Source organism: Onychostruthus taczanowskii, unplaced genomic scaffold (genome assembly GCF_017590055.1).
Source record: "Onychostruthus taczanowskii isolate IOZ18803 unplaced genomic scaffold, ASM1759005v1 scaffold46, whole genome shotgun sequence".
NCBI lineage: Eukaryota > Metazoa > Chordata > Aves > Passeriformes > Passeridae > Onychostruthus > Onychostruthus taczanowskii.
The window spans coordinates 2,828,466-2,844,994 of record NW_024502125.1 but is presented as its reverse complement, the minus strand read 5'-3'; the positions used below and the strand labels follow the sequence as shown (position 1 = coordinate 2,844,994).

At 35.7% G+C, this 16,529-nt stretch overlaps 1 protein-coding gene across 3 annotated transcripts in view; it reads right to left on the bottom strand.

Moving 5' to 3' along the window:
• Positions 1-4,688: 4,688 nt before the first annotated feature.
• Positions 4,689-16,529, bottom strand: part of LOC121341279 (regulator of G protein signaling 7 binding protein) — a 33,550-nt gene continuing 21,709 nt past the window's right edge. For all 3 annotated transcript variants that reach the window (XM_041414679.1, XM_041414680.1, XM_041414681.1), the window contains 4 exons: positions 16,264-16,394; positions 8,588-8,735; positions 7,223-7,293; positions 4,689-5,716 (listed from right to left, as the gene is read on the bottom strand). In XM_041414679.1, coding sequence (XP_041270613.1) covers positions 5,625-5,716; positions 7,223-7,293; positions 8,588-8,735; positions 16,264-16,394 — 442 coding nt within the window. In that variant the 3' untranslated portion in view covers positions 4,689-5,624. The remainder of the gene's footprint in view (positions 5,717-7,222; positions 7,294-8,587; positions 8,736-16,263; positions 16,395-16,529) is intronic.

Here is a 16,529-nt window from a genome sequence, read left to right as displayed (position 1 = left end):
ATTGAAATTTGTATGAATATAATTTTAAAGATTTTGTCATTTGATAGTGTCAACTTCTGTTGTTTACAGAACTCTTTCCTGAGTATTTCCTGCAGTTTAGTCAGATACTTCCTCTGTTGTGTTCTCTTCAATGGTATGTGTTGGTTTTTGTGCACTCTGCAAGGGAGCATAAATGATGGACAAACAAAAGTCTTAGCCATAGGTATCCAAGTGGTACAACAAAAAGAAAACTTAAATTCTTTGTGATGTTGTATTATTATGCAGCTTTATAGCTGGAAGGTTTTGGCTTTTTCCTTTCAAAAATAAGTCATAGTGAACAATCATAGCTCAGCATTTCAACAACACAATTAGGGATAAAGAAATATTGCAGCATCTAGCTGTAAACTTGGAATGGACTAAGTAACATTTACAGGCTTGTTCTTTAAAGATCTGAAACCTGCTAAGATATTGCATATTGAACTCTGTATTTACTCAGTGCTTTTGTAGTAGACAACAGGAAAGAATGTCATAGCTGCAGGCCCCTCTGAAAAGTATCATGAGTAATGAATCTGACATGGTGCTTGTTATCTGTTTCATGTAACAATCAGTTCTAGGAACGCCTGGGACGTATTTTTAGAAGATCATCTTTTGCAATTCCTCACATCATCTCTCCCCAGTCAAAAAAGGACACAATCTCTGTGTATGCAAAACAGAATGTCACACATGCCAAACTTTTTCATTCAACTGATGATTTAGTTGTGCTCTGAGGTCTCCACTGTAGAGCCAGCAGTGAAGTTGCTAAAAGGTTTCACTGACACTGCCATGTCCTGGGCAGCCAACATATCTTACCTGGTGACAAGTACCACACATCACAGACTCTCTTGGGCAAACACACACTTTGTGCCTCTTACTACAATGCTTCTACCCCACGGCAGTAGTACCTGAGAAAGGCATTAACAGAAATTCTAAGATGCAAATCACAATAAGTAATAATAAGGGCGAAGAGAGAAAAATATATGAAAAATGCTTCTGTAATAAAAATGCCAGCACATTTACACTGTTCACAAGAAATTCTAGTATAACAATCTGTGAAGATGAATTCAGGTAATAAAGAACACAAAATGAGTGGTGGTAGCAAGAAACAAAAGAGGTTCAAGAATAAAGAAAGAGATTAGCGGGGGAAGAAAAGGAAAAATTATATGAGAAAGAACACCAGAAGAAAAGGTTTATCTAGAAAAGCAATGTTGTAGTTTAAATAATAGCAATAAAGGAGAGAAGTCTGAAAAAGGCTGTTTAATAGAGTTCATTTAAACTTTAGCAAGATGTACTTAAGATGTGGTTTAGTTTTCTGTGTGAGCTAAATATTTGTCTCATTGAGAAAGTATACTGTCTAGGAGTGATTAGTCCTTATTTGTCTGTACTGTATATTTCCTGAGGCTTTAACCTAGTATAATAGTTTATAAAATATCCTGGCAGAATTTTGACCATCAGAGAATTTTAACAAAGAATAAACTTGACCTGTAAGAAACACATTGTATATGTTATTAATTGTCCAGGAGTAGATTTAGGCTGAAAATTGGCAGAAACTTTGTTCTTGTCAAAGAACTGCAGTCCCAGAAGAGCTAGAAATAACTTCTGGAAGAGGGACCTGAGTACATATAATGGGTCAAATGAAGATATGCTTGCATTAGACAGCAACAGACTGGACAAATAGAAACAGGTACTCTCTTGGACACCAGAATTCCCATTACTACTTGTACTTAATACATTTTTAAGAAATGGAAATGAGAGAAATACCACTCCCAAGAAATTTTACAGATGACACAAAATAAGGAAAAGGCTCAAAGTACTAGTGAGATTGAAACTTTTAGTTCAAAGCCAACTGAGTTTAGGCTGGAAAACGTCTAAAACTGGCAACATGAGGCTAGATCTGGACAGCAGATTATGCATACGCTGGGAACAGCCTAAGATGAACAAAACCAAACACCACATTAGAGGATACAACCACCAATTAAAGGATAAACATATAGCTCTTCAAACATGCTGGGGCTATTTTTGAAAACTGCTAGCAGAAAACAGAATCTCAGGGAAAATAGTTTTAGATTTGAGACTAATTATTCAGCTGTAGAACAGTTAAAATCATTATTATAGCTTTTGCCACATCATGATCGCTAGAAAATATGTCCTGCTCACCTATATTTAGCCCAGCTCAGTTCTTTTTGAAGCAGAAAAGTTTGGTTGTGCTGGTAAAGGGTAAGTTTTCCTGCATGTCAGTCAGTGCCTTCAAGGTCATAGAACTTAAACAGGACCACAAACTTCCCAAAATAATGCTACAAGTCTCCTCATTGATTGGAGTCACTTACGACAAAGTACAAGCAGAAACAATGTATCTTTAGCTTCTTTTGCCTCTTGTCCATGAAGGTATGATATCTCTTACAGAGGTAATAAGGAATTTCACCATTACACAGATGTGAGACCAATAGGCATTTAATGCACTACTGTATATTTATTCCTCAGATGGGATAAAAGTTGGTTATTTTATTTCTCCCATTCTCTGACACAGATTTTCTGAGTTGTATTGGAGATACATGGACCTATTATGTAAATTAACATGCAAATTTTGCATGGTAAGTTCTCATTTTTGGTAAGTTAACATGCAACCTACTGCATGTGTTAGTGTGCTGTTTACTGCTACACTACTGCTGTCTAAAGCTTGTACTTTGATTCTGCTCTGAAAAATGTAGACTTTACAGTGTACACAGATATTTCATTTCTTAGATTGGTAATTTATGACACATTAAATATTTTTTTCACGTAAAAAAAAAGGTATTTTTTTCACATGAAATATCTGAAAAATATGTGCTGCCAGTGGAAGGTGGCTATAAAGAATTTGAAAAGCTGGAGCTGCACAAAGTTTTAGTAAAAAAAAAAAAAGATTTGGTGAAACTTGACATATTTGGTAGGAACAGGAATTTTTACTTGCTTCCTACCCTGCAAAATAATTATGGTGCCTTTAACTCGTAACACTTTCAACTAAAATGTTCAAACTCCAAGAAGGATTTAGAAAGCAAGTGCTGCTTTCCTCAGTATTCTTCCTGAATTACTTGTTTCCACACATTTAGGAGTTTATTGTGAAGCATGTCAAAGTACTTGGGAACTAAATAATAGTTCTAAATAATCTCTAAATAATTTGTATATAATTTCCTTGAGGGAACTTTTACATTTTAATCCTACCTTGCTGTATTCCATTAAACTAAAATGTAATATCATTAACTTTTATCCTTCTTTTACCGACATCATGTTCTGGGGCTTAAAAAGTTTTCTTGTTTCCTTTTGAAGTAGTAAAAGATAATCCACTGCATTCCTAAGTAAACCAATTCTTATCCCTTGACACCAATTCAGATACTTACCAGGACTTGGTTCATCTCACTGTCTGTTAAGAGAACTTCCATTCACCCTTGAGCACCAATATTCCTTAAGTGGCCATAAAGCTTGGGAATTACAGCATGTCTCCAGTTAGGATTAGTGGCAATACAAAAGGCTTCAGGTAAGATGCTGGATTGCTTAGAATTATAGAAAGGCTTCAAAACAAAGACTGCAATTTTAGTAGTCTTTAGCTGAGAAGAAGAAACACTGATAAAGTTTCCAGAATAACAAAAGGTACAAGGACACATATTACTGCACACTTCAATATACTGCAATCTCAAAGGGCTTTGAAGACTTTATGTTCAAGTCTATCACAGAATGTGCTGAAGTTAGGGAACTCACTGTGATTTGACTGATGTCAAGAGCTTGGTAATATTAAGATGTTTATACATTTGTCTCACTAATGCATATACCATTGCAATAGCTGTGGTTAAAACACAGAGATATGAGCTGTCATGCAACTTGGCATATGAAATTCCTTGTGATGATATGTAGGCAGGTAATGAATTAGACAAGGTCACTGCTTTATCTGTCCATCTGATTCTCTGTGTATACCAAAAAAACCAGGATTTTAAAAGAAATCTTGTGTGAAATTTTCTTTCCCCCCTTTCTTTCTCATGGCATCACTGTACCTTTAGTCTTGAATTCATACACTTTTTTTGGCATTAATGTCTTTCTTTTTCACTTATGCTGAACAAAAATTAATTGGTTAATTGTAACTACTGATCAGTTCTGCAGACAGTATTTTTGATAGCTATTAGACACCAGGAGTTGTTTTTCCGAAGTTTTAACAGTTGCAAAATCTAGTGTATCTGTGGCAATGGAATCACAGAGTGAGTCTATTGCTTTGACACTTCTCATGAAAACATGTCCGTGCTGAATGCTACAACAGCTCTGATATGTGAGTGCAAGGTTAATGAGAAATCTGCAGAAAACTTTAAATAATTAACTCAGAAGAAACATTGTGCTGTGGACTTTGATTCCATTCTTCTTAAAAATGTTGTTTGCTCTCACAAACACACAGTTTTGTGTGTGTAGGACTCTCCCCATTTCAGATGCTTAGGAATATATATGCCTAAGAACAGTTCATAACCTGAAATCTTCAAACACATTGAAGTTACCTTTTTTGTGCTATTTAAAGAATTTAGTCATGCATATTTTTTTAATCTGTCTTTGTAAATATTCTTGTTGAAATGGAAATATTGTCACAAATTTGTGTAGTACTCTGACAACAAAATTAGAAAAAAATACAGTCTGGCAATACAACTAGAAAAAAGACAACATTTAATTTAAATAAAAAACTTTATTAACAATGTAAAACGTTTATCTTACAGTCTGAGATAATTTTGGCATGCCTTATAAGATCAATATTTGATATGCAGATACCATGCTTTGAATTCTACTGGCAACAAAATGGGTTGGCATTGTGGTTTACATTGTCTATTTTAATACACCTTCTTTTAATAAATTATTTCTTTTTTCCAAAAGCTTGTAGATATACTATTACCTGAAAAGGAAATTTGTTGCTTCTAAACATTGTACAGTTTATAGATATTATGATTTCTCTGTATTTACAAGTCCTACCTATTTTCATATATGGTTTTTTTATCATAAATTAAGATTTTTTTCTGTAAAGCTTTGAAGTTGAGATACAGTGGAAGACTAAATATGAATGAGAGCACAAAAAGCAACTGGAGATTTTGTACAAATTCTGTTACAATATTGTTTGAATGTCTTAGAACTTTAATAGTTTTGCTCTTAAATAGTTTCCTATGCTTAAAGACTGTGAGAGAATGATCAAATGTTCTTCTCCTATGCTTAAAGACTGGTAGAGTATGATTTTAATATTATACTAGTAAGAGTACTGTACTACACACAAACTTTTAGCAGCAGCTCAAACAATTAAAAAAACCCTCTAAAATTATATATGAATCTTAATTCATGTGTCTTCTTTGAGTGATTGAAAGTAAGCATGCAAAACATACTTTAAAAAGTTTTAAATATGCTAGATCTATTCCACAGCCATTTTTTGACCACGATAATTTGAAAGTATTAAAACCCTTATTTGAAAAGGGGGATGGAGCAGAAGACAAAAATCAATAGCCTAGTGTAGAAAATATACTTTATAATCAAGATTAACCACTTTCATTTTTTCAGTGGTCAAATAATAGTGGTTTAATCAAAGTGATGATTTCCTTGGTGCTTCTGTGCCTAATCTTTTAACTTGAGACAAGACAACACAATCCAAAGAATCTTCGCTTCCGTCTTCTTACCAGTGGATAGGGAGTCAAGTTTAGGAGGCTGCTATCATCTGTGATGAAAAACCCCACGTTTTAACACAAGCATTTATACATATGCACAGAAAAGAGATTATATCATTTATATGTCCTAGCAGCACCTACATGATCATAGAATCACAGAATCATTTATGTGTCTGAGATTGAGTCCAGCCTATAACTGATCAGCACCACATCATGGCACTAAGTGCTAGGTCCAGGCCTTTCTTGAACACCTCCACCACCTCCCTGGGCATTCATTCCAATGCTTGACAGCCCTTTCTGTGATGTGGTAGATCCCACAAAGCAGAGAGAAAATAATAACCTGAATTTTGCATTTTTGAGTCTTACAATGCTAATTAACAGGATCTTAACAATAATGATGATTACCTAATCCTGGGGCATATCTATGAGTTTTAAAACCTGGGGATGCTTCCTATCCTGCTGCACCAGGAGTCAGTGATTTTCTGGTCATTGTTGCAGGGCAGTGTAGACACCACCAACAAAGAAGAATTCTGTATGCCTTTATCTCTGTTCTGAATTCAAATTTCTCTATGCATTATATCCCCCTAATTTGTCTTTCCCTTCCTTATTTCCAGCACAGCCTTTTCTTCTAGACTAACCCTAGACCTTTCATCACTCTTCCCGTCTTTACAATGGTAGGTCTGTATCACAAGTGATTCCCTTCTTCCTTTCCACATAGTTCTCAACCAAACTATCCTGCCATGAAATCTTACTTGTATAATGAATACAATCATTCTATATTCATCTCTTAGCATATTATGATGAATGCTAGGCTGCTTAGTTACTTGGGATAAGATCTAGGACACATTCAGTACATTTCATCAGCTACCACTGTGCAAAGACTGAACCACATTTAAGGAACACCCATTATCAAGAGAAATCAAAAGGAAAAATTATTATCTTTTCAATGCTGTTCTCACAAACAGAGTTCCTGTAGATGTGGAGTATTTAACATGCCAACAAAATGAAGGCCCATTGCTAAATACATGCAATAGGATGGAGATCCTGCCCACCTGGGCATTTCTATGGGTTGCCTGATAGCTGTCTATGGGAAAAGCAGTCTGTTGGCAGACTCAAGGCACGTAGCTTTTCTGCAGAGAGTCAGTGTTAGGTCACAGAAGCTACAAGCATTGTAGGGGTAAAGCAAAACTCATCACTCAGGAGGATCCGTGTGCAATCTGCACCTTCATTGCCTTTGAGACAGAAGGACACCAGACACTGGGAAGTAGTTCTGCTCCTGCCTTTGTACCACCAGGAAAAGTCTATTATTTTATCTATAGATCCTATATCTATAAATTCCGGAATAATTCATGTGAAACTCAAGAGGCCAAAGATCATGTACTAGATTCTGGTTCCACTGAATCAGCAGGGAAGAGATTTTTGCCTAGATCTTCCTTTTTGTAGTTTCCATAAAAAGGACCCTAGATTTTTTTAGTATAATATTTTTTGTATATAATTGAAAGGAAAACCTTTCAATTATCTTAATTTTTGTTAAACAAAGAAAATTCAAAACTTACCTTGATTTTTCAGTGGTAAAGGCATAGTCTCCCTGAGTTTACTTAAAAGGTTTTTCATTTCTCTCATATCTCTGTGGATACAACAGTTTAAAAAGATACAATGGAACAACAATTGGAGACTGCATGGGGTGTGGCTCACAGTATAGCTTTATATGCAAAAACAATGGAGCAATAAATACAAATATCTATTGAGCAAGCATTTGGTTTACATACATGTATCAGAAGATGCATACCAAAAGAAAGAGCAATAAAATTAATAGGGGAGCACTTTTATGAAAGTCTGATACTAACTTTTCCTGATTCAAATTTATGACTTATTCTGGCACTTGAATATTTCATATTAAAAGCCTCTGGGGGCACAATGTGATCCTAGTGGCAAAATGCACAATATGTCTTAAAATTAATATTGGCTAGTACTAATTCATAATTACTAATCATAAGTACTAATATCATCTTCATACGCCTTATCAGCATTTTGTACCTTGTGCCATGAATGTGTTTCACTGTTCTGAAGAAAATTATAACATATGCAACTAACTCTTGACACTTAACACTGGACATTAAACGAAAATTTTAGGAACAGGACTATCATTCTCACCTGCCTTGGGAGGACTCTGGCATTAAATTTTCTGAAAGGCAGATGATGGAAAATATGATACCAACACATCATCTCCAAAAGCATTTTGGTATGTTTTGAAAGAGGCCAGAAATTTCCAAATTGTTTCTGCTTTGCACATAGATGGCAGACCTATAGGCTTGTAATGTCTTAATGCTTTCAGGATTTAAATCCAGTATGGTCTTGCTTGATTCTTCTACACATAAAATGGTTCTCAGAAATGCAGCAGCATGATTAGTAAAAAATTGCGCAGTTTATTCTCCACACTATGGCCCAGTAGAATAGAATTTGGCTTTATGCAAATGAGTATGTTAACAATTCAAATCTCAGCTGCAACTTAGTATACAAAAATAGGACTCAAAATAGGACTTTTTGCAAAGAAATGTTGGCCATCAGGATTACTTTCTAGTAAGGGTCTCATTTTTGTCTTTCAACTGCATTAGTTAGGAGAGTAAGATAATAATGCTATGACATCCCCTCCCCTCCTAAAACTTCCAAATTTAAAACTATGGGCAGAACTAACTGAAATTAATTAGATTCTGTGTTTTTGATTTTGAAATGCATAATTGGAGTCTGGCATATTTCAAGCGTATCACAAAATCAGAAACTGTTAAATGTACCAGAGAAGTTAACAAGTGATTTAATTTTCTTATAATTTTCATAGTAGCAACACTGGCTGTCAAATTAAAAAAGACTACATAAATCCTAGAAAGAATTTTTTTTGTTTAGGAATGAAGTACTACACATACCTTTCAGTGTTTTCAATATCTGTGGAAACCTGCCATAGATGCTGTTGAATATCTGTTGGTGATAATGATGTGTCTTCTAAAATAGGTACTTCAGAACTCTCCTCCACTTTAGTATCTAAGATCTTGGGTGGGCCACAAGGTTCTTTTCCTTTAAAATATTAAAACATGTATCCTTATTATTTATTGATTAAAACAGATAATCAAATTATCTAATTGATGCTTTGAACTTGACTTTGCACAATACAAATGGAGAAAAAGACTGCTTAGATACAAACTCTTAGTAAGAACTGTTCAGAAGCAGAGCAGACACCAAGCTAGAAATCAGAGTGTTGCCATATATTACTCTTACCAATTTAAAAGCGTTCAATTAAACTCCAGTGGCTCTCACGGAACACAAAATAACAGCCAGAAAACAAAACAGAACAAAATAAGTGAGGAAATTGCAACACACATTCTGGAAACAATTTCAAAATGCTAGCACTAAAGAACAGTGCAATACATGTCTCTGAGTACTACAGCAATACTGAGGGAACACCAAAGACAAAAATGTGAAATTTTGTACTTTATGATTTAACAGCAATATAAAGTCCAAATGCATTACATTCTGAACTTCTGTGTTGACACCTACCTAATTCATACTCCCCGTATGAAAATCAAATATAGTGTTGAAAGTGAAGGGGAAGCTTCATGACATATCTTCCAGGGCTTTTGTGAGGACGAGAATGGGATAAAGGATTGGATCATGATAATGGAGCATTCAAGAGAGCTAACCATTGGAAGAATATTTTGGTAAACCTGCAAATCTCCTTTGGACTACCTGACAGCATTGCTTTTCTGTAGTGGCAAGTACAATTCTGGCAGCAAATACAGAAGAAAATTCACACTGAAGTGCATCCCAGACAACTGTCAACATTTAAACCAGTAGTACAAAAAGTTGAGCAGGAAATATTTTTTCATTTTGCAATTTTTGCAATTGGAAAAGTTTTGACATCAGTACAAATCTAAGTAGTTCCTGTAACGTTTGACAAAGTACATGAAGAACAAGACCAGCTAATAGAGCAGTGGTCATTCAGGCCATTTTTCTGGGACACTAGAGACCAAAACTGCAGACCATGATATACTGCTCTTCCACATCACAAACACATATTCCTGCTATCAGGCAAGTAACCTTGTTTTTTAAAATATACAATTTCCTGGATCATAAGATAACATTTTTGAGTAAGTTATCTAAATAGTTGCATTCTGGTAAATTATTTCCTTGAAAAAAAGAAAGAAAAAAAGTTATTCTTAGCTACTTGTCTCTAACTAGATGTTGCTTATGCTACAGAAGATACTTGTTTATGTTTTAATGCTCTTCAAAGCCAGTAGGAAGCCCAGAGTTACCTAAATGAATCCTAAAGAGTACATAACATGACCATAACAAATTTAGCCTCCATGAAACAATCTCCTGTGTCCTTTCTTTGCTGCTTACTAGCATCCACTGCTAACTTGTGCTTTGTCAAATCCTTCTGTGATCCACTTTAGCCATTGAAATGAGATTACCCCAACAAAATAAAAAATAAAATGTGACGTTTTCTAATGAAGCAAGGTCAGTCAAAAACCCTACATGTCCAAGAGCAAGTTCCAGAGAAGGAGGATCATATTACTCCTTTTCCAAAAGCAGTGGAAATGAAGAAGAAACTAAGGCATTACAAGGGAGGAGAGACAGAAAGAGACAAAATCTTTCTGTTGGTTACAAGCGGTTATGCTGAAAGATTACTCCTTTGCTTGTGGAATAGCAGATTAAGCCTGCTTCACAGATTACATGTTTTATACTCTGTATCACCCTGAAGGTTTAACTTTCAAATTTTTCTTGTCCTTAAGTGCAGTTTATGCTGTTATTTAAAAGTGATATGGTACAGTTTTCATTGTTCAGTCATATATACTTCATTATTTTTTCCCATCACAAGAAGTCCATAACAAAACATAATGTTACCAATATCTCACATATTACTTTTTCACTAAAAAGATTTCAGGTAAACCATCTAATGTGCCACTGATATCACAAGGCATTACTCATGAAACAGGATATTAGTGGATTGTTCCATTATTTTTAAGTGTTATGGTGGAACCCTGACCTAACCTTTGGTGACATGCTGTAGAGATGCATCCTTCAGGGATGTGAAAGGTGTTTGAATGGAAACAGTAACAGCACTAGATGAAATAATAGTAAAGGTTCTTTTTCTCAGCTTGAGAACAGAAGCAGACACTGTAATGTTCCTTTCATCAGCACAGACAAGCTCTTGCAGATTTGGCAGAATGACACACATCTCTTTTCACCTGGAAAAAGCTTTACCAATTCTGCTGTATTGTGAGCAATTCATGAAGCCTTTCTTGCATTTCAGATCATTTGCTCAGTCTCTTGAAAGCAGGTAAAGAGTCAGCTAATAATAAAGGCTTTGCTTGAATAATGTATGACTCAGGCTTAACATTTCTACTATGGTCACAGCCTATAGAGAAACTAAATCTCCTAAATCTTTTCATCCTTACAGTCACTGGTAAGGATATCTTCTGTCATAGATACTTTAAAAGATGGATATGAACCCTTAATTTCACTTTCAATGTAGTCAGTGGAAAGATTTTTAATAATTTTAGTTGCAATGATGTATTCTTTTCTCATCGGTAATTTGGTTTGGGTTTTTTTTTACTGTAAGAAGCAGAAAATGCTTTTGATATGAAATTAAATCAATTTAGTTAAATAACGCTGAGGATCAAACTTGAGGATAAATAAGAGGGCAGAAAATTGTCAGTTCAGTAAGGTTACATACATCATCTGGTTTTATGTGTCTCACCTGTTGTGCCCCTTATTGCTTTTGTGGTGATGTCTGTATTTGCTTCCTTCATGCAACCCTAGACACCTACTCTTAGTCATCACCTAATTCACACAGAAACTGTGATGAATGAAAAAAAAAAGACCAAAAAAAAAAAAGCCCCTCAGTGCTAGTTATATTTCACTGCAGTGGAATTTGAGATCTTTGAGTAGAATACTAGCCTAGCAAAGCTGAGAGAATCCCTTTCTCAAAAAGACAACAGTGTTTACGTCAGGTTTCTAAACTGGAAATTAAGGATACATGCACAAGCTATATATCCCAGCTAAAGTACACGAGCAGGAAAACCTAGAAAGGGGAATAGGACAGTACTGTGCAGGAACTAAAAAAGGTATTGGACAAATACAGCTAACAGCCTGAGGAATTTAATTCTTTATTTACACTCGGGACCTGCAGAACTTGGAGACTGTCTCACTGGAAATACTATTATTAAAGAAAATGCAATAGGAACAATGATTTTATAGTGTTGTTGATTTTATGAAAGTTGTGCTACCCTCCTTCCATGGCTTTTCTTGTCCCATTCTCTCGCTTCTTCATAGTGGGCATGTAAAAATGGGTGAGTCTCTTGTTTTTGTTTCTCCATACCTGTGTGCTCTTCTACACTCTTGCACTTATCCGTCTTGCATAAGTGGTATGTGTAAGTAATAATACATATCTACCAGTCTTTAAATAGGACATTGAGATTGTAGCACAACCATTAAATAATCCTTCCTTTCCCCTTCAAAACTCTGAAAAGCATGTCATTTAAACAAAGCCAAAAAGCAAGAAAATCTCTCCACTGAACCAAGGGTTTATTTTTGTAGTTTGTAACATAAGCTATCACTTTTAGATATTTTTTAAGGAAATACATATTGTAATCATAAAACACACACTGGAAATACAATAATTAACTATATTAATTTCTTACATGAAACACAAGTAAGTAGTATGCATGCTTGATTTTCCTGTAAGACTCAATTCTTGCCTTTTTTGCATGACTATACAGGTACCTATCACTTTGGTTAGTGCTGGTATCATTCTGCCCTCATCTGTGTTATACATGTCAGGTAGGACTCGTGAATCTCAATAACTTATTTTTTCTTCATGGTGTGCAATAAATAAAATATACTACACAAAAAAATTAGTATGAAAGAAAGATGTATGCCCAAGTAACTTATATGTGTACTAGTTAGCCAGAACTCCTGGCATTATGGAAAGGAGGAGTAATGGAATAAACGATCAAGTAGCCAAAGACTTAGTAACTATAAAACACTTGAATTAAAGATACTTAGGCATGATTCCTTGTGCCCTCTGCAAACTTTCTGAATGCTGAACTGTTGAATCATTATATATTCTCAACACTTGGCTTTTGTAGTGTATGTATATTACCAAAAAAAAAAAATTGAAGAGGACTTACCTTGGTTTACTTACTGCATAACACAGCTGCAAATATTTATAGCTTTTGGCCCTACTGTGGCCATTACATCTCAGAGAAATAACAGACTATCTGACTTTTCTAGCAGCGGTTCTATAACAGCAGTAATTTATTCTAAAACACTGTAAACATGCAAGAAATTTCTGCACAGGAAGACTGATAGATATGCAGTAAATAAAGGAATATTGGTTCTGTGGAAAGGAAGATAAGGAGATAATGAGAAGATATGTGCTGTGAAAGGCAGTCAAAAGACCCAGAGCTCACACCTTCAAATTATTGTGTGGTGTTTCCTTAAGAGAATATCTTTCTTAGTAGGACATCTCTTTCCTACTGGCTGAGTTTTTCTCAGGAAAACATCAGCATCAGCACACTGCCTTAGTTTTATCAGTTCTATAGCTTGTTTGATAAATTCTGATCAAGGTACCAATACATTAATATTTATAAGCCACACATTGCCAAGAACAGTCTATTTGAATCTCTGCTGCCTCCTGAGTAAGAACATGAATTGGTGAAATCTCATGGGACGTTTAAAAACTTAACATACAAATTGTCTGTCAGGTAAAAGAGCTAGAGAAGGGAAATAATACATCCAAATGGAAAATACTACCCACAGAAATTAGCTTCAAGACACAAGAAGAACACCAGACATGCACACTTACAGGCTAAACAAAGATTATAAGGGCAGTATTCTTTGTACAAAAGAAGCTTTTTTTAACATGGTCACTCAGATGATGAAAGACCTGTGTAAAACTAAACAAGTGGAGAAATAAAAAACCTATAAACAGCAGCATCACAATATATGTTATAATGGTGAAGTTATTGTCTCTTTCCTTCCTAGAGATAAATTTATGCACTTCACCTACACTAAAGTATTCTCTGTAAGTAAAGAAATCAATGAAAAGTATGGGTTCAAAATGCTCCTTTGAAAACAGTATGTTCTGTCAGAACACAGAATAAATAAGTTGCAAAGTCATCTAATGTAACATCCCACTGAAAGCTGGGCCAACTTGCATCAGACTGCTCAAGACTATCTGAGTTATCAGTATCTCCAAGAACGGGTATTTTGCCGCCCTTTTGGGTGCCTGTCTAGCATGCGGCTGCCTTCATGGTGAAAAAACAGTTAACACAGGACTGGAATTTCCACCATTGCATGATGCCCTTGCAATACTTCTAGGTGTTGCCAATACTAAATATTTAATACAAAAAAGCTGTTGTCTCTTGGATATTCAAATTATTTGAATCCCTGTCATCACATAGTTTTTTTGCCTACTATGTGTTTTTTCAAAGACCATCACAGAAGCTCAAAGCAAAGTTACTGTGCTTATCTCTAAAACACTCTGTTTGGCAAGGACAAAAATCACTATTTGGTAAGGACAGAATAACTACCATGATGGTTTCTGTGGTGAGTTTAGAAACGGATGTCTATCAAAGTACTGCAAGGCAGGAACTAAGGTGTAACTCCAACTTTAGACATTGAATAGTTTGATGTTTAGTTTAAGTTATTAATGTAGATTCCATCCAGAAGAAAAAGGGAAAGGTAAGACATTTCAGAGTTGCTCAGGTCACTTTAAGCTATTTACTTTCAGCAGTTCAGCAGGTGGTTTGACAACTGTTGCCAATGCTAAGAAATGCAGTACAATCTGTCTTAAAAATGATTACTCATTTCAACAGCTACTATTATCTTATTCTACAATGGCTCTGCTAATTCTCTCTCTTCCTATTTTGTAGACTTATTTTTGAGTTGAAAAAACAATTGAGAACCACAGTTAAGCATTTACAAATCTCCCATTCTTACTTTGAGAATAAAAATATCCCTGGCTTTAGCAGTACGCTACAGGTCCTTTTAGCATGACAGGAAATTCAACGGGTTTATTACAAGATCTTTATTACAGTTCATTACAGAACTTCTTCTTGCTTCACCAAGTTTTTTATTGATGATATACTATCTGGGGAAAGACTAGTTACAATCAGCACAGATACAGCCCTAATCAGCCTGTGCCAGCACTGAGCAATGAGGTTACTAAGTAAAGTATACAGTAAATTGTCATCATTTCTACATCTTCCTTTCAATAGGCAGCTAATCAAGTATGAAATTATTAGAGAGATGCATTTTCACTGAAGTGAGGACATCTCCTTCCAGTTCCAAGTCTAGTATTTGCTTTTATAAATGTGGGCATCCTTTGAACCATATTTACCACATTTATTAACCATATCTACCATAGATACCTTTTGCTATGGTAGTGTTTTAGGAATGATACTCCCCAATTTAGTGCTACCACTGACATTCTTCCAAACCATGGGCCGCTCTCCCTCTCCCCCTCCTCTTTCTGTTGGGGCAGGCTGGAGTTGAGAATTGGAGGCACAAAGGGTGAAGATCACAGGTTAAGATAAGAACAATTTACTGGAACCCGTAAGAGATAACCAGCAGTAAGAGGTAAGGAGCAATGAGATAAGAAAACTAATAGCAACAGCAACACAATTAATAACATATCTTGCCCGACAAGTATGTCTAAAAACATTACTAAGTTTGCCCACTAGTCTGACTAATGACAGCTAAAACTTAAGGAACTACTCTTTTTTAAAAAGACTCAGACTTTTAAGTGCAATTAAAATTAGTGATACATACCTGGTAAGACACACTTCTGTAAGAATGATCATAAACAGAAATAGAGCTCCTTTTTTAGTAACTGAAAACCTACCTACAGATATATATATATAACTCATTTTACAGTTTGGTGCTTGTTGTGATTTAACCTCAGATATCCATGAAGCCCCACAGAGCTGCTGACTTGCTCACCCCTGGTGGGTTGAGGGAGACTACCAAAAAGGAGAAATTGAGAAAACTCATAGGTTGAGGCACAGCCACTTCAATAAATAAAGCAAATACCATGCACGCAAACAAAGAAACACAAGGAATTTATTCACCACACCCAACGGGCAGACAACTGTTCAGCCATCCCCAGGAAAACAAGGCTACCTCATGATGACTTGGGAAGACAATGCCATCACTTTGATATCCTCACTTTCCTTCATGTTCCCCCTCTTTATATGCTAGGCATGATGCCATATGGTCTGGGATATCTCTTGGGTCAGCTGGAATCAGTTGTCCTGGTTGTGTCCTCTCACAGCTCCTTGGGCCCCCTCAGCATCCTTGCTGGTGGGGTGGGGTGAGGAGCAGAAAGGGTCTTGACCTTAGCAATGACTAAAACATCCCTGTATCAACATGGCTTCCAGTGCAAATCCAAAACATCGCTTCATGATGGCCACTATGAAGAAAATTAACTCCACCCCAGCCAAAACCAGGACAGTGTTTTGTTTTTCGTGAATATCTGGGCATGCCCCAAAAAGTGTGCTTTTTCTAAAACAAGCATTTGCATATTTGTGCAATTCAGTACCTTTCCGATGAAACTGCAGTGATCCTAGCAGACATATGGACTTTAGCATTTCTGTTGTGTACATTTCTAAGCAACATTGCAACTGGATATATAGTCTACAGATTTCAGGATGGATTTCACCATCTTCTGGGCTGCAATAAAAGAGAAAAATGTAGTTAGGAATGAGACTAGAAGAATGTGAGTGTCATAAAATCCACTTCCTTACTGTTGCTAGCAACAACATCAGAATCTGCTTCACAAACTGTTATGCTTTTTCTACCTAACAG